The sequence below is a fragment of the Zea mays genome, chromosome 1 (assembly GCF_902167145.1).
Source record: "Zea mays cultivar B73 chromosome 1, Zm-B73-REFERENCE-NAM-5.0, whole genome shotgun sequence".
Taxonomy (NCBI): Eukaryota; Viridiplantae; Streptophyta; class Magnoliopsida; order Poales; family Poaceae; genus Zea; species Zea mays.
In genome coordinates this window covers 229,600,638-229,625,337 of record NC_050096.1, presented here as the reverse complement: position 1 = coordinate 229,625,337, position 24,700 = coordinate 229,600,638, and the positions used below count along the sequence as shown (strand labels likewise).

At 45.0% G+C, this 24,700-nt stretch overlaps 1 protein-coding gene across 3 annotated transcripts; it reads left to right on the top strand.

Moving 5' to 3' along the window:
* Positions 1-293: 293 nt before the first annotated feature.
* Positions 294-24,172, top strand: LOC103643376 (zinc finger CCCH domain-containing protein 44). Of its 3 annotated transcripts, XM_035964254.1 has the most exons (13): positions 411-976; positions 1,078-1,157; positions 1,763-1,944; positions 3,951-4,054; positions 10,639-11,590; positions 11,677-11,804; positions 12,946-13,005; positions 13,102-13,152; positions 13,262-13,332; positions 20,550-20,695; positions 20,787-22,610; positions 22,691-22,836; positions 22,954-24,172. In XM_035964254.1, exons 4-13 carry the CDS (start codon positions 4,010-4,012, stop codon positions 23,893-23,895), a joined length of 4,365 nt encoding a protein of 1,454 aa, XP_035820147.1. In that variant the 5' UTR covers positions 411-976; positions 1,078-1,157; positions 1,763-1,944; positions 3,951-4,009; the 3' UTR covers positions 23,896-24,172. The 3 variants fall into 3 exon arrangements, with proteins under 3 accessions (XP_008664760.1, XP_008664761.1, XP_035820147.1); XM_008666538.4 differs by lacking the exon at positions 3,951-4,054 and having other exon boundaries at positions 294-976; XM_008666539.3 differs by lacking the exon at positions 3,951-4,054 and having other exon boundaries at positions 296-976; positions 22,721-22,836.
* Positions 24,173-24,700: the final 528 nt, after the last annotated feature.

Genomic DNA, 24,700 nt, shown 5'->3' with positions numbered 1-24,700 from the left:
CACGGCGCCCCGTCGTCTACAGGCTACAGGCGAGGCAACACGCCTTTCAGTCTTTGGCCTTCTCCCCCGGGCTCCTCCCGTCTCCGCCCGTCCAATCGCCTCGCCAAGGGACCAGCCCCGCGCCGCGCAGAAAAAGAAAGGACTGCAGCCCGCGCCCGCCACGCCTTTCTCTCTTCCGTGCAGCTGCAGACTGCCGTGCCGGTGCGGTGCGCCCCGCTCCCGTCCGGCCGGACCCCAAAAAAAAACCACCCAGACCGCTGCGATTTTTTACGGGAAAGGCTTCCCCCTGTTTACGGCTTTACGCCAAGCCCGCCAGCTCGCCCGTTGCATTCCCGTTTCGAGCTTCCGCCCTCCCTCCTGTGTACTATCTCTTTCCCTCTGCCCACCGCTCGCAGTCGTACACCAACCACTTCATTTCGGGGCCGTGAGAGAGAGGCCGCGCGGCGGCGACGAGGCCCGGAGCGAGGGTGGAGGACGACTTAGGGTTTTTGGTCGGCTGATCCATGGACAGGGGGACGGGCCCGGGCGCCGAGGTGCTCTCCCCCGGCGAGGCCGAGTGGCCCCCAGAGCTCCGCCTCCCGCCGCCGCCTCCTCCCGTGCCGGAGCCCCCAGGGCCGCATCCGCCCGCCCCTGACTCCGCTTCGATGCGAATGCCCGCACCTCATCTACACCTGCAGCTTCCTCCCGCGGCGGCGGCGAGGAAGGACCCGTCTCCGCCTCGCCACGGGGAGGGCTTCGATGACCAGCTGTTCCTCGGATCGCTCATGGGGGCTGCGGCCCCGCTCCAGCATCAGCACCACCACCAGCAGCAGCCCGCCGCCGCGGCACCGGTGAAGAGGAAGAGAGGGAGGCCGCCGAAGAACAGGGACGGTGCGGCGCCGGTGCCTGCGCCGGTCAAGCCGGTGAGCAAGAAGGATGAGGAGGTGGTGTGCTTCATCTGCTTCGATGGGGGCAACCTCGTGGTTTGCGACCGAAGGTGCGCGCACGCGCGCGATTAGCTCTTGTATTGCGGAACAGTAATGCGGTTGGCGGTTTCCACTTGATTGCGCATGCTGATAAGCTTCACTTTGCCTTTAGGGGTTGCCCGAAGGTGTACCATCCTGCGTGCATCAAGCGAGATGAATCCTTCTTTCGGTGTCGGGTCAAGTGGGATTGTGGTGAGCTTTTCTCTTGTGGACTGCATCTTCTCGGTGTTTAATGCCGAATCATTATTGAATAGATACTGAGTAGTATTACAAATATTAATGTTTAAGTAGATGTTGTTATAGCACTTTGACATACCATAACTTTTGGGATAATGCAAGCCAAAAGCTGTAAATAATTAATTATAGAAACATTCAAGCAGAAACATATGGTAATTAATGCATATACTCCCATATTAAATGAGTTAGTCAGTTATGGTAATGCTGCCATCTCATTTGACTTGAGCATGCAAATGGGAGCTGATTCAATATTGTATATGTTGACTTGTTAGAAGAGGACAAAATTAGCAGTATAACTCGTGCAATGTGATCTTCTTTGTTGGGGATCTATGTTTAAAGACCGAGCCAAAAATATTTATTATACTTAGATTGCCATAGGACTATAGGAGAGAAGGATGTGTCCCTTGGAACTATATGGCATCTGGGTAGGACAAAATTATCTTGTGATTTTTTATAGAAGTACAATGATGGATATGTTCATGCATGAGTTACTGTTACAATTCAAATTTTCAAATGTGATGGTTTCATATGCACTCATTTCTTGATGCCACATGTATCAGGTTGGCACATATGCAGCAGCTGCGAAAAGGCAGTACAATACATGTGTTATACTTGTACGTACTCTGTCTGCAAAGGGTGCGTCAAACAAGGCAAATTCTTTGGCGTTAGAGGGAGCAAGGGTTTCTGTGACACATGTTATGGTACTATATTATTGATAGAATCCAAAGACGATGGTGCAAAGGTACACAACTTTTAACTCTTATTTGCGCTTTCCACTTCTTTAACTAGAGAAGTGTCTTTTACACAGATATGTATAGAAACAATGTTAGGTCCTATTCCCAGTGAAGTAAAAATGATTAAATAAATGTCACTGTTGGTCCTAAGTTTTACTTGACAGCCCGTTTGGATGTAGATATTGAAGTCCGGAATTGAGAATTGAAATCAGGATTTCTGAATTCTGCTATTTGGTTGTCTAATGAATTTAGAGTCAAAATTGGATCCCAATTCCTTGGTATTGAACTATCCCCAACTCACCATTCAGATCCTAGACCCTCTGTATTGATTGTAATTGCAATTTCAGTTGCATTTAATCAACAGATTTGTATTGCAACTCATTTTTAAAACTAGTAAAATTAGTATTGGATCTAATTCAATACTAACATTTTCAATATGAGTCGTGCTATACATACGACTCTAGTGTATGACTTTATTCCGACTAGCACATCCAAATCACCTCCTCGTAATCCCATCAAGGCATAGGGCCATAGGAAATGGATTAATCAACGTTGGATATACAAGTCGTACGTCTCAGTCGGACATGCAGTCGTATGTGTAGCATTATTGTTTCAATATCTACATTCAAACGGACTCTTAACGATTTTAACAGTATTTTCAAAACAAGCTTTATGTATAACTATCCATATCGCCTAGCACACAACAAAAACCCATGATAATAGCAAAAAAGTTAAAATATAATAAGTCAGAGCCAAAACTAATTAGCAATGCATAAACTATCAAGACATGATATATAGTGATAGTGACTACATAATATTATCTAGTTTGTTACCTTATAAACCATTTTAAGAATCTCGTGAGTCCTAATACTTTTCTGTAAATTGGAGGTCCCTATGGACGCCATGTCGCCATACACTGTTGATCTGGACTTTTGTGGCTGCACTAATCAGGCCTGAGGGTGAAGTAGTATAGTTACCACGGTAATGAGTAGCTATGAACTAATGTTTGAGCGACTCGGATGACTAATCGATGGTAAGTTGTCTGACTGATCGCGAAGTCGTCTAGACCCCAAAAACGATACATGACGACTTGCCCTGTTTTTTTGTGTATAAAAATATACTGCTTTCCCAAAAACCTAATTATAATGAAGAAAGTGACTTGTCCTAAGTACAGTTAAAAACACATAAGAAAGTGACTTACATGAAATGATGCTCATAAGCCCTTCACACCCAATAGCTATGGTTTCCACATATCTTACACTTGAATTCTTGAATAAACCATAACAGTTAAAAACACATCAGAAAACAAATTTGCTAGAGCTTACTAAGCATAAAAGAAAAAGGGTGCCTTAATGTTCTAGTTTAAAGCACTTCCTGAAGAGAAAAATGCACTAACAAACGTGAACATGTGATCAAATAAATACATTAGTCAGATCTTAGATGGATCACATTTCTAAAGTTGCATACAATTTATGCAGAAATAGAATCTTAATGCTCTAGACTGGGTGAGGAGAAAACAACCATCTCATTAGGTGGAAAGTCCTTGGAAATTAAAGTCCAGAAGCTACTATCGAATGCTAACACTGCAGAAAACTTAGGGGGTGTTTGGTTTCTAGGAAGAATTTTTAGTCCCTCCATTTTATTCCATTTTAGTCTCCGTATTTAGTAATTTAGAGACTAAAATGGAATAAAATGGAGGGACTAAAAATTAGTAGAAGACTTCATGAATAAAGCAAACACCCCCTTAATAGAAGACTTCATGAATAAGATTTTCAGAATACAAAAAGATGCCTCTTAGTACTTCTTCAGAAATCTATCTTTCTTCTCTTTACATGCCCTGTATAATCTATACCCTCTATATCTTTCAGAAATCTATCTTTCTTACAATACCTGCATTTTTCTATACCCTCTATTTGTTGCACCCATTTCTAGTACTTCTTCAGAAATCTATCTTTCTGCCCTTTACATCCCTGTATAATCTATCTTTTTTTTCATAGCCCCCTTTATCTTTCAGCTCTTCTTCACGAGACCAGAATTTTCAATCAGGATAAGTAGGTGGCCAGAGAGGTTGTGATGGATTTTATTCAAATTTATCTTCGTACACAACAGGTCTACGAGGTACACTGATTAGGATTATTAATTCATGTACGCTTTTAACGTTTCCGCCACGACGGTTCACAATTTTTGAAATAAACAAACATGTCATCATATGATCTACTTTACATAAGTATAAAAGAGGATAATAATTATAGTTGTTGACTTGTATATGTGAGATTGTGAAATGTTCGATTGATTGCATAGAGGTGGTGGTTTCATATATAGACATAGAACCCTAACCCTAATGGGCCGACAACCCAACAGTGGTGCTGGCCCCCACACACATAGTCTAACATCCCCTCGCAGTCGCAACGGGGTCACCGCACACGATGAGACTGGAGTAGAAGCCGAAGGTAGGAGCCGACGGGTTGATATTCCCTGCAGTCGCAGCGTCGTGAGGGTGCGAATGTTGCGACTGCCTGTGGATGCCGAGGTAGTTGAAGTCGAGGTGACCGTGGTCGAGAGACACGCATCAGTAGCCTGTTCTTCGGGGTCGACGTTCGAGCGTCAACGGTCGGCAAGGTGACACAACAAAAGAGCACCAACAGGCCGACCTTCTTGCTTCTTCGATCGTCCGGACATCGAGGAGCCCCAGCAAGGACCTCGGCAGTAGTGACGGATCTAGCTAGGAAGACGACGATCCGGCCAAAGGGACAACAAATCTAGCCTAGAAGGTTGCAGCAACAGTGAATCCGATCGGGAAGGCCGCGACATCGACAGATCCAACGAAGGCGATGAAGGGGAGGGTGACAGGGTGGGTCCAGCCGGGCAGGGGTCTGCGTCGGGCTTGGCAGGGGGTGTTCATGCCGACGATGGGAGAAGCGCGAAGGTAGAGGCGCTGCTGGGGCGTCAGCGTGGGAGTTAGGAGGTGGCCAGCGCGATGACGAGGGGTTGCACGGACGGAGATGTCGCCGGGCAACGCTCATGATCGCGCCGACGCTGACATTTGGGAGGGGAGCGCCTGTGAGGCCACGACGTCTGCTGCTCCCCTGCGTCCGGCGATGGCTGCTGCACGCTTGCCCGCGAGGCTGCAGCAGCTGCTGCACACGCGCCCGCGTGGCCACGCTGGCTGCTCAGCTGCGCCGACAGGTTGCAGGGGAGGGGAGCCTGGTCGCGTAGGAGGGAGAAGGGCCGCACACGAGGCTGATCTCTATGGCCGGAGATGCTATGCCGCAGAGGCTGAGCGCGTGACCTGGGGAAGGCGACATTGGCTTGAGGAGGGGCCAACAACCACCGCGGGCGCAGGGGCGCCGGACGCAGAGAGGGCGAGGCGCCGTAGGCCGCCAGTCCACGGGAGGGCAAGGGCCGCCGCCAGTGTGAGCTCATCCTATGGATCCGCTGGAGTAGGCCCGGAGCAGTGCAGAGGAGTGTCGCGCCGTCGGATCTAGCCGGAGGAGCAGTGGGGAGGAAGGCCATCGAAGAAGTGACATCGAAGGGGAGGGGAGCCGCAGGCGCGTCCCCTAGGCCGAGATCCGCGCTACCGCGAGCCTGGGGGCCGCGGCTGGGCGCTGCACCAACGGGGGTGGTGGTGACTAGCGCTGTCGGAGTTGGAGAAGATGGAGGCCTGGTCCTCATCCTCCAGCGCGCAGGGCGACACCCATGGCCGCGACGACGTTGGCGTTGGCGAGGGGAGCGAGGCCGATGGCTAAGGGAGGGGCCAGGATGGGGGTGCCGCCCCCCGGGGGCGATGGAAGAGCCTCCCGTGGACTGCGAGAGCGGCTAGACCTGGGCTATCGCTGTCGGCGGCTGTGAGGTGAGGTGGGAGGAATGAAACCCTAATCTGATACCATGTAAGATTGTTGAATGCTTGATTGATTGTATAGAGGTGGTGGTTACATTTATAGACACATAACCCTAACCCTAATGGGCCGGTGGCCCAACTGTGGTGCCCCCCACACAGTCTAACAGTATCGGTAACTTCCGTTTTATATCCAACTATTCATATTAAAATGGTCAAATTATTCCAGTATGTACTCAAACACTCATCCAAAGCGGACGACTTGCAAAGATGTCTATGACTCTTTTTAAAGATTCAGACAAAACCTTTACCTTATCTATATGACAATAATCGAATTAATCATGGCAAAATAGTCGGTCCTTATAAGTCAAGTAGCCCCTTAGACATAATTTATGTTAATTTTCACTGATTATTAGATGAGTGCATGATTAATTATTAATGAAGCGTTTATATGGGTTACATCCACACTCAAATATACCACATCGACTTTTTCAATCTCTAATATAAAGATTTGAACCATTAATAAATAATGTGATTTCATAACCTTGATAGTTGATACTAAAGGGTGAGATGAAACCTTTCCTTTTTAGCTATTGTAAAAAATTGAGCACCAGGTTCAAAAACATTTACCTCGTTTGGATGTAGATATTGGTGTACGGAATTGAGAATTGGAATCAATTTTCCCAAATTCTGTTGTTTGATTGCACATAGAATTGAGATATGGAACCCCTCTCTGTATTGCGTGGAATTGGAGCACACAATTTCCAAACTCCAATACAATGACATCCAAACGATATAGTTGTAATTGCTTCTCATTTCAATACAATGGTTGATTTGGTATTTAATCCAATTCAATTCTATGCTCTTCAATATCGACATCCAAACTGAAAGGAAAATAAGCTTTAATTAATTTCTATATTTGTTTTGGTGTTTGATAACCATCACAACATTATAGACTAACTAGTTAGTTAAGTGAATGGTTATAGGTTCATAATAATGAAATTGGAAAATTTAATATGAACAATGGCTCAAAACTTAGCTAAATAGGGCATAATTTTGAAAAGATGAATCATGAGTAGTTCAAGTGGTTGGATAAGTTCTAAATGGCCCTAGGAACATATTTGAGCACCTAAAAGAGAATGGAAAGACCAGATATTAGATTTGGTGTTCTGGAGGTAAGGTCGAGCAAGTATGAGAAAATGAGTTGAGATAATCAAAAGGACAAGGATGTGGCTTAGACTAGTTGGATGGACTCTAGATAAGTTTGTCTAAGTCATAGAAGTGCTCAGATGATAGCCAAACAAAGGCAAGGGGCACTAGTCAAGTTCAGTGTGCACTGGCTTAGTCCTGTGGGTCATGGAACCTAAAAGGACTAAAGTTTGTTGTTTTGTGTAGCATCAGACCAAGTTCCGTGTGCACTGGCTTAGTCCTGTGGGTCATGGAACCAATTATGCAGAAGATTTGTTTTTGGGTTTGAAGGCTTTGGGGCATCGGACCTTGGTCTGGTGCACTGGACCGATTACACATAATACTCATTTTTGGAGCAGGAAGAGGCAAAGTCGGATGGCGCACCGGACCTTCGGAACTCAACGATCGGATTGGACTGTTGAACGGTCGAGCAGACGTGGTGCCGTTGTGGTAGGGTCCGGTGGTGCACTAGACCGGTCTGATGCCACCTAACATCTAGATCAGAATGGTTACTGAAAAGTCGGTCTGACAACGGTCCGATGTGCACTGGACTAGCACTGTGCAAAGGTTTGATGCACCGAATTCAGTGAAGATTTTGGGAGAAGTTCCCAACGGCTATTTGGGTGGTTGGGACTTGGGAGTTATAAATACACCCCAATCAGCCCATTCAATAGACAAGGGCTAGACAATAAGTCCAATACACTAGAGCAGCACTCCCAAGTGATCAAAGCCTTCTAAGTGCCACAAAAGAGAGAATTGAGCGATAGAGCTAGCCTTTTGTGTGAATTGTAATAAAGCCTTGCGAGAGTGCTGAAGAGAAGAGTGTGTGCTACGTTCTTGAGTCTTGGTGCAAGGCACCCAGTGATTGTAAAGCAAGCAAAAGTTTTAACGTGTTAAGCGTCTTGTGGAGACTTTGATATCTCGATTGAGAAAAGAGAGAGGACTCAAGTTTGATCTTTGCAATCACTTGAGAGGGTTAAATGAAACCCGGTCCTTTGGGACTTCTCAACTGAGATGTAGGTTTCGTTGGGAAGCCGAACTCCGATAAACAAACTGTCGTGTCTTTGTGTTTGATCGTTTGCAATTTGTTTTCTTCCTTTCCTACTAAGTTATCTTGCATTAATCTTCATATAAATCCCTTACTGTTGATTCCAAGTTTGTTCCTCACATTCATAAGAGCAACTCGGTCGGGGAGGGAAAGACCGCCCTCCCGGTATTATATTAAGAAGAGACCGAAATAATGGTCCCGGCCGAGAAAATCCCCAAACCCTGGCCCCCCATCACTAACGGGCCGGCGTCAACTGTCCACTCTGCAACGGCCCAACCGGAGGGTGGCGCACAGGACATCGTAACCCGAGAGCGGAGGGGGCACAACGAGGGGATTTTTTTAACCAAGCCTGAAAAATTTGCTCCCGGGGGGAATCGAACCCAGGACTTGGAGGTGCTACTCGGAAGTCCTTAACCACTAGGCTAGAGGCCCTTTCGCTCATAAGAGCAACACATTGCAAGATTGAACTTGTCTCCTTACTCCGATGACTTTCATCTGGTTCTAACCACCAATTGGGACTGCCTCATTATAGCCATTCGTTACCATGGTAAGTATGCTGCTTCAGCCTTAGGCCTGGTGAATACAACCACAAAAATTCAGAGCAACAGTGTATGGTGTCAACAGGGATTTCCAATTCATAGTAAAGCATTGGGAGTCACGAGGTTTTGAGATAGTTTATAAGGAAGCAATCTAGGTCTTGCTGCCCTTGTGCCACCACCAGAGGATATTTGCTTTGATGATTGGTGGAGCAGAGTTTCTTGCTTAGTGGAGGGCACAATTAAGAAAGGTTTTAACTCCCTAATCATTCTAGGAGCTTGGACTATTTGGAAGCATCAAAATGATTGTGTCTTCAATGGAGTTGCTCCTAGCTTGACTAGTGCCCTTGTTATAGTTGGAGAAGAGTTCTGGAATCGGAATCTAGCAGGAGCTAGGGGCCTGGCCACCCTTGATGTAGGCAGGCATGGGATGGGGGTGACCTAATCTCTTTGCCTGAGGTCGTTCTTTCTCTTGTGTCATGTGATACTGTAATCTGTAATTTGTATCCTTGTTGGGGGTGGGTTTGAGGTGTGCGTTGTCCACCGTTTGTACTCTACTCTCCTTGCATATTCGAGAATAAGGTAGGAAACTAGGTAAATGTTCTGTTGTCACTAGATATCCTGCTTTGATAGTCCATGTACTACTAATTAGTTTTGACTAGTTCATTATATTTTAATTTTGTTGCTGTTATGATGAGTTTTGGTTGTGTGCTGGACTATGGAAAGCTAGAAAAGAAGCCTTTTTTTAAAAAAAAAACTGTTGAAATCACCAAGGGTTTGTTTGGATATAGATATTGGAGATGCTAGAATTGAATTAGATGCAATATCAATCTTACTATATTGGAAATGAATTGTAATACAAATTTGTTATTTGGATGTAACAGAGGGTCTAGGCTCCAAATGGTGAGACAACTTTTAGTTATAGTTGAATACCGAGGAATTGAGATCCATTTTTGACTCTGAATTCATTAGACAACCAAACAACAGAATTCAGGAATTCTAATTCCAATTCCGAATTCTTGACTCCAATATCTACATCCAAATGGTGTGATTAGAATTGCATCCCATTTCAATACCATGGCTGATTTGGTATTGAATCCAATTCAATTCTTTGCCCTTTAATATTGACATCCAAACGGAGCCTAAGCTTCATTTGGTTCCCTATACTTTTAAAAATTCTGATTGAGTCTTCAAAGTTCAGCATATGATTAAGTAGATACTTTCAGTCAACAAGCTAATTGCATCAAGAGGTCGTAAATTGGCACCGCAAGGCATGAGGCAGCCAGTCCATAAGTTGTGCTAATGTTGGAAGATGAGTCTTGATAATTGATAAGACCGCCTCCAACAGTTTACTCATATGACCATGCAAAACACTGTTTTGTACTGTAGAATGTACTATTCGTAGACTGAAGTTTGAATATAAGGATGAGAATGAGTAAGCAGCTGGAGATAGTCTAAGGGATAATTTGGCATACACTGTGATTCGAATTCTTATCGATATTTTTTCCACAATGAATTTCTTATATTGCTACTGAGCCATGGTTTTGTGTTAAGAGCTTGTTATTATGCATCTTTTACACACTATTTTGAATTTTCATATCAAATGCCTTTTCTTTTTTCTGAGTTTTTTACATTAATGTTTCAAAATTTGCTATGAGGTATTGTTCATACACTGTTGGTACCTTTTTTAGTTGATTTCTCTAGTGTATAAGCTTAAGTTTTTTTTGGTATGGGTTGCTTTGGCTTCAATTTACTGTGCAAAATAATAGTTTTAGATTAAAGGAATGTTGTATAATGTAAGTGGAATAAAAAAACTGGCATCACTTTGAAACTCAAAATGTCATAATATTTTGATTTCATTCATTTGGACGAACTAGAAACTGTGATTTTTTAGTAACTCATGCCTTAACTAAAATACTAAATAGACACTGATCCTGAACATGGCACAACTGTATTGGCTGGTCACTCTCATAAGCTTTTGCTTTTGGCAAACACATGCCTGGAACAAGCAGTACTACTTCGTTGACATATAAATACCTTGAGCAAGTAATAGTTCCATCCTAGATCTGTTTGTCATCCTATTTCACCCTTTTAGGTTGGTGTTGATTTTGATGATAAAAATAGCTGGGAGTATCTTTTCAAGTTATATTGGTTGGATCTGAAAGGGAAGCATTTACTAACGATTGAAGAGCTAAAAAGTGCAAAGAACTATTGGACTGTTCCTACTACTGCTGGTAGGAGAGAGAAAGAGGAGTCATCTGATGAACTATATGATGCAAGCAATGACCAAGATGCTACGTTTGACATTTCCTCAAAGAAACAAAGACAGAATAACTCTTCAGGAAAAAGAGGACAAAAACGTAAAAAAGATGGTGGCATTACTTCAAGGAAGCGTGGAATCTCAATTAATAGTGCTGGAAGCTTACCGAATGGATCAACAGGTGAAGGGATGTCCTTGGCAGGTGACACAAAATGGGCATCATCTGAGTTATTGGAATTCATTGGTCACATGAGAAATGGTGATAGTTCTTATATTTCCCAGTTTGATGTCCAGGTTCTTTTGCTCGAATATATAAAGCAAAATAACCTCTCTGATCCTCGCAGAAAAAGTCAGATTATCTGTGATGCAAGGCTTAGCAATTTGTTTAGAAAACCACGTGTTGGTCATTTTGAGATGTTAAAGCTTTTGGAGATGCATTATCTTGTGAAACAGGTTCCAACATTGAATGCAGATAGTGAAAGAGCATTTGATTCATACTCGGCCCAAGTAAATCATGGAGGATATAATGAGTTGTCCGATAAATTAGGTTCTGATAAGAGGAGGAAGGCTCATATGAAGATTGAAAGAGAATCGACAATTAATCCAGAGGATTATGCTGCCATTGACATGCACAATATCAATCTGATTTACTTGCGCCGCAGTGTTATGGAGGATCTTATTGATGAGGTTGCTGTTTTCTCTGACAAAATTGCTGGGGCTTTTGTGAGGATAAGAATTTCCGGTCTTGGCAACAAGCAAGATATGTACCGACTGGTGAAAGTTCTCGGTAAGATTAACTAATAGTCTAATACTACAGAGTATAGGCCTGAGATGCTAAATACTTACACTACCTGGCTTTAATTCTATATGTAGGTACACATAAAGTTGCAGAGCGATACACTGTTGGTAAGAAGACAACAGATTATGCTCTTGAGATATCTAATTTAGAAAAAAAAGAGATTATCACAATGGACACGATCTCAAATCAGGATTTCACAGAGGTAACTAAATACAAGACAACGAATCTATGATGATGTATCCAAGGATACACAGTGCAGACATGTAGTTTTTGAGACCTAGTGGGCTAGTACTTTAGAATGATCCTTCTTGATTATGATATATATTATATATTGGTTTCCCTTTGTTGTGTAATTAACTCACTATGTACCTTTAGCGCAAATCTGCATATGTACAACAATGTTATAGTCAGTTTTACAGTTCAGTTTCTGACTTATTTTAGATACCAAAAATATCATACATGGGTTGGTTTTTCTGTTGATAATGTTGTTTAGCACTTTAACTTTACATTTTAAAGTTCATTTCAGCAAAGAAAATCATTACTCCCAAGTCCCAACATAGAATATACCTTGTTTTCTTCACCAAAATTACGGTAAAGTCAATTTGAATATTAATACAATTAAAAGCACAAGAATTCACAGAGGGATTGGTGTTGAATATTATCGTATATTAAGTTCATATGTTTTTTCAAACATATTTGTACAAAATCTGATCTAGTTATTCCATTCAATATGATAAAATGCAGTATATTGCTTGTTTCCTTGGCCTCTTAATTTGTTCTTATTTTTAGCTGAATACCTTTAGGATGTGGTATATTGTTTAAAAAACTCGACCTGCTGGGGTAAGAAAACCCCGGGCATTCTGTTAAGAAGAAGACCTTCTCACAGAGGTTGAGAAAATCCCTGAACCCATGTCCCACCCATACACAGCGGCACCGTAGCCCATGTGAGAACGACCGCGACCTGGACCAGGCTTAAACATGTGCTTTGGCGTGGGGCAAACGAGGGGATTTTTTTTAACCAGTCTGAAATTCACTCCCACGGGGAGTTGAACTCAGAACATGAGGAGTGTTATTTAGACCGATTAACCAACTTAGCTAGAGGCCGTTTCACTTGTGGTATACTGTTTACATTCTTAGTAGTTGCTGATAATGTAGAAACCAACCCACAATAAATATATTGTATACATGTTGGATTTTTTTTCCGTCTTTTTAATTTAACTAGCTATTAATGGTTACTTCTCATTATTGCCCATATTGAATCTATTATATACATGTTGGACTGTTTTTTTGTCATTTAAATTTAACCAGCTATTTACACTGTTCATCTGGATGTACTTGTGTAGGAGGAATGCAAGCGGTTACGCCAGAGTATGAAGTTTGGTCTAACTGCCCGGTTAAAAGTGGTACTGCTATGATTCAATATATGATGACACATCTGATTCCTAAGTCTATCGAATTTACAAAATCTGATACCTCCTCTTTCCTTTTTAATCAATCAGAGGGATGTCTATGATAAAGCTAAAATCTTCCAATCTCTGCAATTTAAAGATGTAAGGAAAATCTTTTAAAGGAACTTTTGCCTCATGCTGAGCCTTTATTATTTCAGAATTTCTCTATCTTTACTTATAACCTGATATGTTTTGTTAAATTCTTTTTTAGTGGTTGGAAAATGAGAAACAGAGGCTGAGCCGTCTTCGTGATCGTGCTAGTGAAACCGGACGCCGAAAAGAATATCCTTTTTCTCACAATATTGGGTTGCTCTTACATTTTTTTGTTCCTGCGTGTTAGAGTATATTTGGTACTTAGGATTATAATTGCCCCCCAAGTATCTGTTGCTTACATCGAGCCAGAGGTAGGATTTCCAAGTTATCTATTCCCAATATAAAACAACTCGGCCAGTAGGGGAAAGAATGCCCCCACGGTATTAAATTAAGAAGTTCAGTCGGAGCTTTGACCGAGAAAGGTCACCAAAGCTGCCCCCTGCAGCATGATGGTCCTCCCCTGTAGGCCCGGTCTTTACTTGTGCTTTGAGCCCTCCCAGCCCCTACACGAGGATCCGCCCTCCATAGGTCAGTCCATCTCGTGTATGTTGGAAAAATAATATAAGTGAATTGCACAACTCTTCCCATCAGCTTAAGCTTTTGGATTTAATTGGTTGGTGCATGCAACTTAATATGGTATTAGAGCCAGAGGTCACGAGTTCGAATCCTGGCTAGCACAATTAAATAAAATAATTGTTGCTCGCTCCTATTCCACGTCTGAGACCCAAGAGAGGCTCGACGTGAGGGGGAGCGTTGAAAAATAATATAAGTGAATTGCACAGCTCTTCCCATCAGTTTAAGCTTTTGGGTTGAATTGATTGGTGCATACAATTTAATGTGCACACAACCAGGGAACCAACGAGTAACCTTTTTTAACCCCAGTGTAAAATTCACTCACAATGGGATTTGAACTCAGGACCTAAGGAGTGCTACTCAGACTGTTGGGGAAACTGAGATCTCTATTGGAAAACTGGAAGAGGATTAAAAAAGGGGGAGGTAATCACCCGACTACTCCTAGGAGCTAGGTAATTTTTCTCTGCCTAGACCTTGACGCCTACCCTGCCTTTATAGATGCCGGGCAGTTTAACAAACTAAAAATTAACATTTAGATTGATCTGCTACAAACAGATCGACCATAAGACTAGCTAACTAGCTGAAGAGATAAACTCTATCCCTTTATGGGATTTATCTGCTGCAGATTGACCCATAAAATTAGCTAACTGAAGAGATAAGCTTTATCCCTTTAGAGGGAGTTATCTGTTGCAGGCGCCTGGATCTGGGCCTATGCCTTCCTTCGTCTTCGGTAGGTGTGCCCAAATAGAGTGTTCACAACATTTCCCCTCCTCATCAGGAAACAACTTGTCCTCGAGCTGAAACGAGGGAAAGGAGTCTTTGAATTTTGCCAACAACTCCCAGGTGGCATCAGAACTAGAACACCCAGTCCATTTGACCTGAAGTTCCCAGTTGTCGTTGTTGAATCGGACTCGCAATACTTTTTCTAGAACTGGCAATACTCTGTCGTTTTTGATGGGTGGCAAGGGTGGCACAGATGTAGGAGGCTCGCCCACGAACTTCTTCAAGAAAACTACATGGAAGACATTGTGGATGCGTGAGTTAGGTGGCAGCTCCAGATGATACACCACAGTTCCAAGGCATTCCAACACTTTAAATGGCCCTTAATATTTTGGAGCTAGCTTCCCCTTAGCTTTATTAGTGAGGGTGAAGATGTTTCGACTTGTTCCTCTGGCACACCACGTAGCTCTTGATGAAGTCCTTGATGAGCCGCACCGTTGGTGTTGTAGAAGGATGCATGAAGGCGATGTAGGGTCTTTTGGATGCCCTCATTCCCGTCGCGTGGGCAGTGGCCAGAATGGTTGGCCATAGGACTGACTCCGTGGGAACGAAGATGTGGTCGGAGTAGATGAGTAGATCATCCAATACGGACCATCCGAGTTCCGCCTCGCCCTTCTCGATCTGCGCTCGGAGCAGTGTGGCTTCCTTCATGCACGATAGCTCCCCCCGGAGTGCATCATACAACTCGAATGACGAGGAGGGAAGGGGCAGCACCATGACGGAGTGCTCGTCGTGGCGGGACAATGTGTAGGCGACTGTGTTTGCTTTTCTTGGTAGATATCCAACTCGAAAATCATATCCGAGCAATTTGCTTACTTAGGTGTGCTGCAGAATTGTAGATAGGCGCTGGTCTAGCAAGTATTTCAGCGCGAAATGGTCGGTCCACACCACAAATAATCGCGCCCAGTGGTACAGACACCAATGGCGCACAACCTTGACGAGACCAATGAGCTCTCACTCATATGCGGCCAGTTTGGCGTGCTGCGGGGCAATGGGCCGGCTGTAGAAGGCGATGGGTCCCCTGTTCTGATGTAGAACATCGCCAAACCCTATGCCTAACGTGTCGCAGTTGATGATGATGTCGTCGAAGTGGGGCAGCTGCAGCACATGTCCTTCCACCAGGGCCTGTTCGAGGGCAATGAAGGCTTGCTCCGCTTCCGTGCTCCAAGCGAAGCCTCCTTTTTCAGCAGCACTGAGGGGTCGGGCTACCAGTCCGTAGTTCTGAATGAACTTACGATAGTAGCCCGTGAGGCCGAGGAAGCCCCACAACGCCTTCACTGAGCAGGGTCGCGACCACCCTTGGACTGCCTCGACCTTGGCTGGATCCATTGCCACCATGTTGTTGGAGATAATGTGGCCGAGGTAGTCGACGGAGGTGGCGCCGAAGGAACACTTGTTGTGTTTAACAACTTGCTTGTTGTGGCGCAAGATTTGGAGGATGAGCCGAACATGGTGCAAGTGCTTAGCCCATGTACTGCTGTAGATGAGTATGTCAAAAAAAAGCACAAACCGTCGCAGGTAGTCGCATAGGAATGTGGACGGGGCATTGGTGAGTCCGGACGCCACAACTAGGAACTCGAAGTGGCCATGGTGTGTTCGGAATGCCGTTTTGGTGATGTCATCCTAGTGCATCAACACTTGATGGTAGCCGCTGTGGAGATCCATCTTGGTGAAGAAGTGAGCCCCCTGGAGCTTGTCCAATAGTTCGTCGACGATCGAGATAGGGAACTTGTCCTTCACTGTTTTGGCATTGAGTTCCCGGTAGTCGACGCAAAATCGCCACGTCTTGTCTTTCTTGCGGACCAGCAACATCAGTGCTGAGAAGGGCGATGTACTAGGGCGAATGATGCCCTGCTGCAACATTTCAGCACATTGCCTTTCAATGTCGTCTTTTAGTAGTTGTGGGTACTGATATGGCCTGACAACGACAGGTGGTGTTGATGGTAGCAGGTGGATGCAGTGGTCGAAGGGGCGAGGTGGTGGGAGACCCGTCGGCTCGGCGAAGACATCAACGAATTCTGAAAGGAGTAGCTGCAGCAGGTTGTCGGAGGAGAGTGCTAGCGCATGTGGGGCAGGGACTACTCCCATGCCTGTCCACTTGACACGGCGATCGTGCCCCCAAAACGCCATGGAGAGGAGGTCGAAGTTCCACTCGATGGGGCCGAGGGTGCATAGCCAGTTGCACCCGAGTACGACCTCGTAGCTTGCAAGCGCGATGATGAAGTCGATGCAGAACTCGCCTTGTATGTTGAAGGAGAGGGTTGGCAAATCCTTGTACGGGGTAGGCGTTCGTCGTTGGCAACCCCCATCGTCATGCCGGTTGTGGGTGCTGTGCATAGGCCAAGGCGAGGCGTGACATGTTCCACCAGGAAGCAATTGGTGGACCCGGAGTCCACCAGAGCGACGAGGGACTGGTCGCGCATGGACATGCCAAGGCGCATGGTCTGGATGGTGGACATGCCGGAGAGCGCATTGAGGGAGATTTTGACGCTGTCGTCCCCAACATATTCGCCGTCTTCCATCTCCAGCAAGAAAATCCCATTCATGGAGCATTTCTTAGATGATCTCGAGAGAATTTCTCGGGACAGTTGAAGCACAACCCTTCTTCGTGCCGATGGGCCATCTCTTCTGGTGAGCCAGGACAATCGCGTCCCTGGTGGGGCACGTGGCTTGACTGGTGCTTCGGGTGTTGTCGTGGCTCGTCGTGCTGCCGGGGTTGTCGCGTTGCTGCTGTTCCGGCTGGAGGAGCGTGGCGCTAATGGCGCGTTGTAGGGTGACGCCACTATAGCACGTTGCTCATAGGCATGAGCCAACCCAACGGCGTCCTGAAAAGTGTCCGGCTGTTGCAGCTCGACCTCCGTCTTCAATGGTTCGCCCAGGCGTGCGGTGAAGATGGCGATCTGGTGCTGCTCCGTGAGGGTGTCACAGTGGGACAGGTGCGCGAGGAAGGCCTCCGTGTAGTCGGCGACAGACCCTTGCAGACGAAGGTGGCACATTTTGCTGAGGGGGTGTTGCTGCGAGTTGGCGGGCAAATCGCAGGTTGGCTGGTGGGAGAAGCATGACCAGGTTGGAATTCCCTGGTTGCGTTCCAAATTGTAGTACCACTGCTAGGCTACACCCTGCATGTAGAAGGCCGCCAGACGAACCCTTTCGTTGCCTGGGGTTGCAGTTGCCTGGAAAATTGATCGCAGCGATCCAGCCACGACAGGGGATCTTCGGTACCGTCATACTTGGGGAAGCACAGCTTGTGGACAGCCGCGGTGAGGAGGGCGCTAGCCATCCCCCCGGCTTGGGACGACTCAGTTCCCGTTATGTGCTCGTGGATGTTGTCGGTCGACATGCTGGATTTCCCCTTTGCGTCCATCTGTTGGTATTGGACGTTGTTGACGGCGACGTGGAGCCTGCCTTGATCAACCTTGAGCGATGATACGGCGCTGTTCAGGGCTACCAGCTTGTCCTCCTGTGCCACCATGCGCTTCTGCAAGTCGGTGGTGGCGGCGAGGATCTCTTCCAGCATTCGCTTGGCGTCGGCCATGCTGGAGGAGTCCAACATGATGAATGGTGGGTGGCGCAGGGGGAGGGTGGGGGAAAAAATGCAGGCGCAAGATGGCTGGTTCCGGTACCAAGGTGTTTGGGAAACTGGGATTTCTATTGGAAAACTGGAAGAGGATTACAAAAGGGGGAGGTAATCACCCGGCTACTCCTAGGAGCCAGGTAATTTTTCTCTGCCCAGACCTTGACGCCTACCCTGCCTTTAGAGCATCTCCAACAATGCCTCAAACTAGTGCCTCAAATTGAAATATGTGGCTCTACACAGGAAAAACTACTCCAACAGTGCCCTATTTCATAATTTTTTGTCAAAAAACTATAGGGCACTCTCTCAAGTGACTCAAATATACTACACCGTAGTGGGCTGCCCTATAATCTAGATTTGAGGCTTTACTGTTGGAGCGAAGTGTTTTATTGGTGTCCTAAATTCTATAAAATATACTTATTTTCAAATTATAGGGCATTTTTATAGGTCACGTTGTTGGAGATGCTCTTATAGATGCCAGACAGTTTAACAAACTAACAATAAACTAGTAGATTGATCTGCTACAAACAGATCGACCCATAAGACTAGCTAACTAACTGAAGAGATAAACTCTATCCCTTTATGGGATTTATCTGCTGCAGATTGACTCATAAAACTAGCTAACTAACTGAAGAGATAAGCTCTATCCCTTTAGAGGGAGTTATCTGCTGCAGGCGCCTAGATCTGGGCCTCTGCTTTCCTTCGTCTCTGGTAGGTGCGCGGTGCGCCCAAATAGAGTGTCCACAACACAGACCACCTAAGGAGTGCTACTCAGACCACATAACCAACTCAGCAGAGGCTCGACCTAAACACAAAATTCATATGTGTGAAAATGATTCACATTATAATTATAGATACCATCATAGAGATAACTCATGCTAATTAGTTGGCTATTCATTTTTCAAAACTTTATTAGGATCTACATGAAACTAAACATTGGGTGCTGCATGGTAAGCTAAATGTTATAGGCCTTGTATGGCCTTACACTATGTTGGGTGCTAGCACTACTTACCGCTAGACCGCTCCATTGCTCACAATTTGATTATTCTTATCCTCTTGGCTGTCGCTTGGGTGCTGTGTCGGTAGCAGGCCTAACCTAGGTTTTTTGATTTGGTTATTCTTATACTCTTGGTTGTCGCTTGGGAGCTGCGCCGGTAGCAGGCCTAACCTAGGGCTTTGATTCAGACAAAGACTTAAGGAGATATATGGTTTAAAAATGGTGATGTACGGGCAAGACTTGAGGGATATAAAGAGATTGAGGACGTGTTTGGATGTTGGTGCCAGCTTGCACAAACAATCTGCGTCTGTTGACTGGTGCTAGTGTGGTTGTTTGGATTGGCACCAAGTGTGCCAGACAAGACCCAAAAAAAAAACATCAGCACACAACTAAACTTAGACAACCGAGTCCTTCGCCAATGCTTGACCAGCCAACATGTTGAGTAAGTGAACAATAGCTTCTAAACACGCGTAGAGTCATGTATTTTATTATGACAAGGCTGTTCACATAGGTTACCTTATGCAAGAGGATGGCCAACATGCTAATGCAGGAGCGCGGGGCTAGAAAGAGAGTAGCTAGAGCTTGATGGGCTGCTCACGAACTCAAAAATCATTTTGGTCAAACACAAAACAATGTGTTGTGTGTGTGTGTGTCTATACATACATACATGGACAAACCTAGTGTTGTCGCCTTGTCGGCTTCCACATGAGTGTGGTCTGGAGAATGAATAACCGAGGCAAACCTTACCCCTGCATTTTGTAGAGAGGCTCCATCGAACCCAGGACCCTTGGCTCAGTGGAAAGGCTTCTCACCACTGCGCCAGGCCTGCCCTTCCTTTTACATATACATGCCTAGTTGTGTGCTCGACAGAGATAACATTTTAATATCATCATGAAAACTGTTATTGGGTATTTTGGCAAAGAATTAATCCATAAGGACATTTTATTCAAGCAAAGTTAACATATAAATCTTCAATTGTCCATGCTAGAGGTTCTGAAGTTTCAGCGAAACCTGTGCTAGAAATACTTTATAGGTTTTCAAGGTACCTTAGGTTTCATATAAATTGTTTTTTTCTTTTATTCGCTTTTGTGCATCTGGATTGGCCTTATTGATTTCTATTTTTTAAGAGCATAGAAGTTATGTCATCCTCGAATTCTGATTGTTGAGGAATGAGCTTTTGCACTTACTTTTTACCTAGTGTTAGAGAAGATCCGCTATCAAAGCAGTTTTTGACAAATATGATTAATATTTTGCAGCAAATGAAGTGGCACATCTGAGGAAGCTGAAAGATTTATGCTATAGCCTTCTTTTTTTATTACCATACTTTTGTGGTCAGAATCGTGCTAGAGAAATTTTTTACCAGCAGGGGTTCCTTTCTTTGTTTTTCTTCAAATTTATTTCATTGCCTCAGTGTCTTAAACGCCCCATTTTGCCTACGTCAATAATGATAATCAATATTTATGATCCTTGACTATATCATACATTGAGAGAGTGTGTAGAAAAGTTGCAGCTTCTGAACACTCCTGAAGAAACAGAGCGCATGATTAATGAAGCTCCTGAAGTACATGTTGATCCCCAGATGGATCCAAGTTATGAATCCGCTGAAGAACCCGATTATAAGAAAGCTGGTACTAAATCTATCTGAACTGTTATTATTCTATAATGATGTGTTCCAGTTATATTGAACTTCTGCGAACTTGCTTGCTGATTTGTATGCAGTTGATTGGACCATGCATCGGAACGGACCAGATCTATTATTTCCAGGAAGAAAAGGGACAAAATTGAATTCTGTGGAGAATCATACACAAAATAGTCTGGATGCAAGCGGTCACATTAGCAGTCTACCTACAGAGGATGTGGACCATAGATTAGGTGCTGGAAGTAACATTAATTTAAACAATATGGCACCAGAGCCTGCATCACTTGGAGTTTTATCAAATGACACTGAGCCAGAAAAAGTTTGGCACTACAAAGACCCTAATGGAAATGTTCAGGGACCGTTTACTCTTTTGCAGTTATCCAATTGGGCAAGTTTTTTCCCACGTGACCTGAGAATATGGCTTACATTTGAGAGTGAGGAGAACTCACTACTGTTGACTGAAGTGCTCCCAAAGCAGCAGAAAGATTTTATTCAGCCTTCAACAGTTACTACCAGTGATAAATCAATATGGGCAGGCTCTGGTCAAGATAGAATTAACTCAAATGCAAATAACTCTTCCTCCCCTAGCTTGTCTGCTGAGTGCTATGATCCAACAAAATATCTAAAGCCTCTAGGTGGAACGTCACCATCAAGATCTCTGAAAGATTCTCATGCTTTGCATGAGGTCCAGAATCAGGTTAACGATTCATCCACAATTCTTTCTTCAGCTGGTTCATATGTACCAACCAGTTCTCATGATGAAAGGGTCTCAAGAGACAGGGTTGATGAGTGGAACAGTAGTCAGGACAATGGTGGCATTTGGAATCCAACCATGAATCATAGTCGGAAGAGTAATGCACAGCAACATCCTGACGGTTTTACAGGGAAGGACCAAATGCTAACTGAATCTAAATGTAGTTCACATATGGTCTCAGTTCTTACCCCACAACAATCTGAGAGAGACCCTGCCACTTCTCTTAGTACTACAAGTCGTCCGGAGTGCAAAACCATGTGCCGGCAGGAAGGTTCTTCATGGAGTTCAGCTACAAATGCTGGAGTTCATGACCTTCAGTTAACTATTGCTTTAACAAAGCCAGAGACATGTTCTCCAACAAATCCTGTTGAAGACAGAGATTCGAGTTCTGCTTCTGCGGTGTCTTGTCAGTCAGGGGCTCCTGCCTGCATTCCCCAACCCGATCCAACATCTACATGTAATTCAAGTAAGATTGAGGCAACCATGGATCTGCATAAAACATGCCAGCCTGACACATCAAATGAATCATTCGGCCGGCTTCCTGAACCTCAAAGTGGCTCACTCTTTTCCTTGAAAACTCTAAATCTTGAGTCCGAGCACCCTAGTTCTACGCCAAAACTGGAGGGGAAGGAAACTTCCATGAACCAGTCAGGATCAACATCAGTAGCACATGAGAATTTAGCTACAAAGACACGTGTCCGCCCACCTACCAGTAAAATTGATAGCTTGCAACCACTTAAGGAAAGATCATGTCCAACAGAAAGGGACTCAATCACTCAATTAGAGCATCTGTTTGAAGAGAATGTGGTAAAGAGAAATAACGAAGTGGTCAATCCTGTATCTGATGCTGAAGGGATTGCTGTATCAGATGTGTTGGAATCGTTAACAGAACAAGATTGTGAAAAATACAGTACACATGGAGCAGATTGTGAAAAATACAGTACACATGGAGCAGCGCCTTTACAAAATTTGGTGCCAGCTTCAGCCGAGGAAGAACAACCACAATGCTCCAGTCCTATTGCATTGTCCCCTTGGGGGGAACCAAGTTACTATCAGGGTGAAGCTGTTGATTCTGCTCTATGGGGCGTCCAGGATGGTAATGACATGTGGTCAATGCCTTCACCAACACCTGGTCTCCAGCCTTCATCAGGTTTAAGATGCTCATCTTTTTCTGTGTTTGCTTCCTTAAACAACTTTTTAACCTTACAAAATCTTCTGCACGCCTTGGAGCTGATGGAAAAAACGCTTCATGCATCATAGAGGAGGCGAGAGCGGACCATGGAGATGGTGCATTTGTCGAAACATTACCAAGACAAGGGGACGAAAAGACGGAACATGCAAACTCAAGTGTCTCAGGTTCTGGAGTGCCAGAACAGGTAATGTTATTCATATATCTAACTGGTGTAAGATTCCAACTCGATTCGTCTCTTGACTAGAGGGGAAAACTTAGTAACACAATGTTCTAGCTAACATATTGCCTCTGACACTTTTAGGTAAAACCAAAAGCAAGCACTGCATCAGGTCCATCTCTAGATGGGAGCACAAAAGCTTTGGGTTGGCAACTGCTGGGCTCATCTCTAGAGGGGAGTGCAAAAGCTTCAGGCTGGAAACCGCCAGCTTTATCGATTGAAGGGATTGCTAATGCCTCAGGTTCGCAAGCATTGTATCCTACGCAAGGGAGCACAAAATCTTCAGGTTGTCAGCGATCAAGTTCATCCCCAGATGGGAGTAGAAAAGCCTCAGGTTGGCAACAGTCAAGTACATCACCGGTGGGGAGTGGAAAAGCTCATGGCTGGCAACGATCAGGTTCTTTTACCCAGGGTGGTACAAAAGCTGCAGGCTGGCAACCCTCTGGTTCTTCTACAGATCGGAGTGCAAAAGTTGATGGCTGGCAACGAACAAGTTCATCTCCGGAGGGAAACAGAAAAGCTTCAGGCTGGCATTCATCAGGTCGTGAGAGCTCAAAGATCACATATGGTGCCAGTGAAAACCGTAAATCATTTTCTAGCCACCAAGCGACGACACCAACAGGGAGACACTCTTTGGCAAGGAGGCAGGGAAGCAGCGACAAGGGTGCTGCTGGTTGGGAAGAGAGTCTAGGAAACACTTGGGAAGCATCAAAGAGACAACAGAGAAACAGCGACAAGAATGCAGGCTGCGGAGAGGCTCTCGGAAGCAACAGGACCTGGCACCCATCGTCTGGTAACCCCAGTCGGAGCAGCCAGGGGAATCACCAACATGACAGGCATTCTCACGGCAGTGATTCGCGGCGGGGTAGCTCAAACTACCCTCGGAGGTCCGACCATCGTCATGACCATGGCAGTGGTGGTTCGTCAAGACCCTCGTCAAGAGGGCAGCCCCAGAGGGGGGTTTGTAAATACTACGAGAATGGCCACTGCTGGAAGGGCTCGAAATGCCAGTACCTGCACCGATGACTGCCGTGACCGTGGGAAGCGGAACGCCCTCACATTTTTGTATAGCAGCATATGGTCTCGTCGTAGTCAGTAAAAGGAGGAACTGTGTCGGCGGGACCACTAGTTCGTAGTAGTACATATCCTTCAGAGCAGGAGCATGACTAAAGATTCTCCGCTTTGGTGCAGGAATGCGCCCCTTTTGTTCAGTTAAACGGAGGTGTGGGCATTTGCAAACATGGATTTTCTCCATAAGCCAGGGTGTTGTGCAATCGTACGGAATAACTACTGAAGAGCTGCACGTCCGATTGAGAATGACACTACGGAAGAGGCGCATGCAAATCGTCCGAATGCCTACAGAAGAGCGGCTATCGGCTGGCGGTAGACATGTGAACGGAGTGCTGTCCCCAAACTGACGCGGCTAATGGGACGAAACCTACATCAAACCCATCCAAACCCATTGCAAATAACTTATTTTTTTAACCCAACCTAATATAATAATTTAACTGAATAACCCACCCGGACCAATAGCCAGTGGTTAAACCCATTATCTAAATCCATAGAAGATTCATGTTTATTAAAGTGGATTCGCTACCATATTCCGACTTTAAAATTTTTACAAAATTAATTGATTTCTTTGCAACAGCGCAGAGCTTCGGTGTGCCGTCGGTTGGGAGACTGCCATGTTAGACCTTGTTTGGTTATTCCCATTATATATGGATTGTATGGGTTGGAAAAAATTTAGAAGAACTTTAACTTGTTTGAGATTTAAACTCACTCAATCCCACTCAAACCATATGGATTGAGAGCTAACCGAACAAGCCCTTAG

What these genes read in the sequence shown, in the direction of transcription:
- LOC103643376 (XM_008666538.4), top strand. Translation starts at nt 504, where the DNA reads ATGGACAGGGGGACGGGCCCGGGCGCCGAGGTGCTCTCCCCCGGCGAG. An exon ending in GAAACCGGACGCCGAAAAGA is followed by an intron (nt 13,333 to 20,549) that starts ATATCCTTTTTC and finishes ACTATATCATAC; the next exon opens with ATTGAGAGAGTGTGTAGAAA. An exon ending in TGGTCTCCAGCCTTCATCAG is followed by an intron (nt 22,611 to 22,690) that starts GTTTAAGATGCT and finishes CACGCCTTGGAG; the next exon opens with CTGATGGAAAAAACGCTTCA.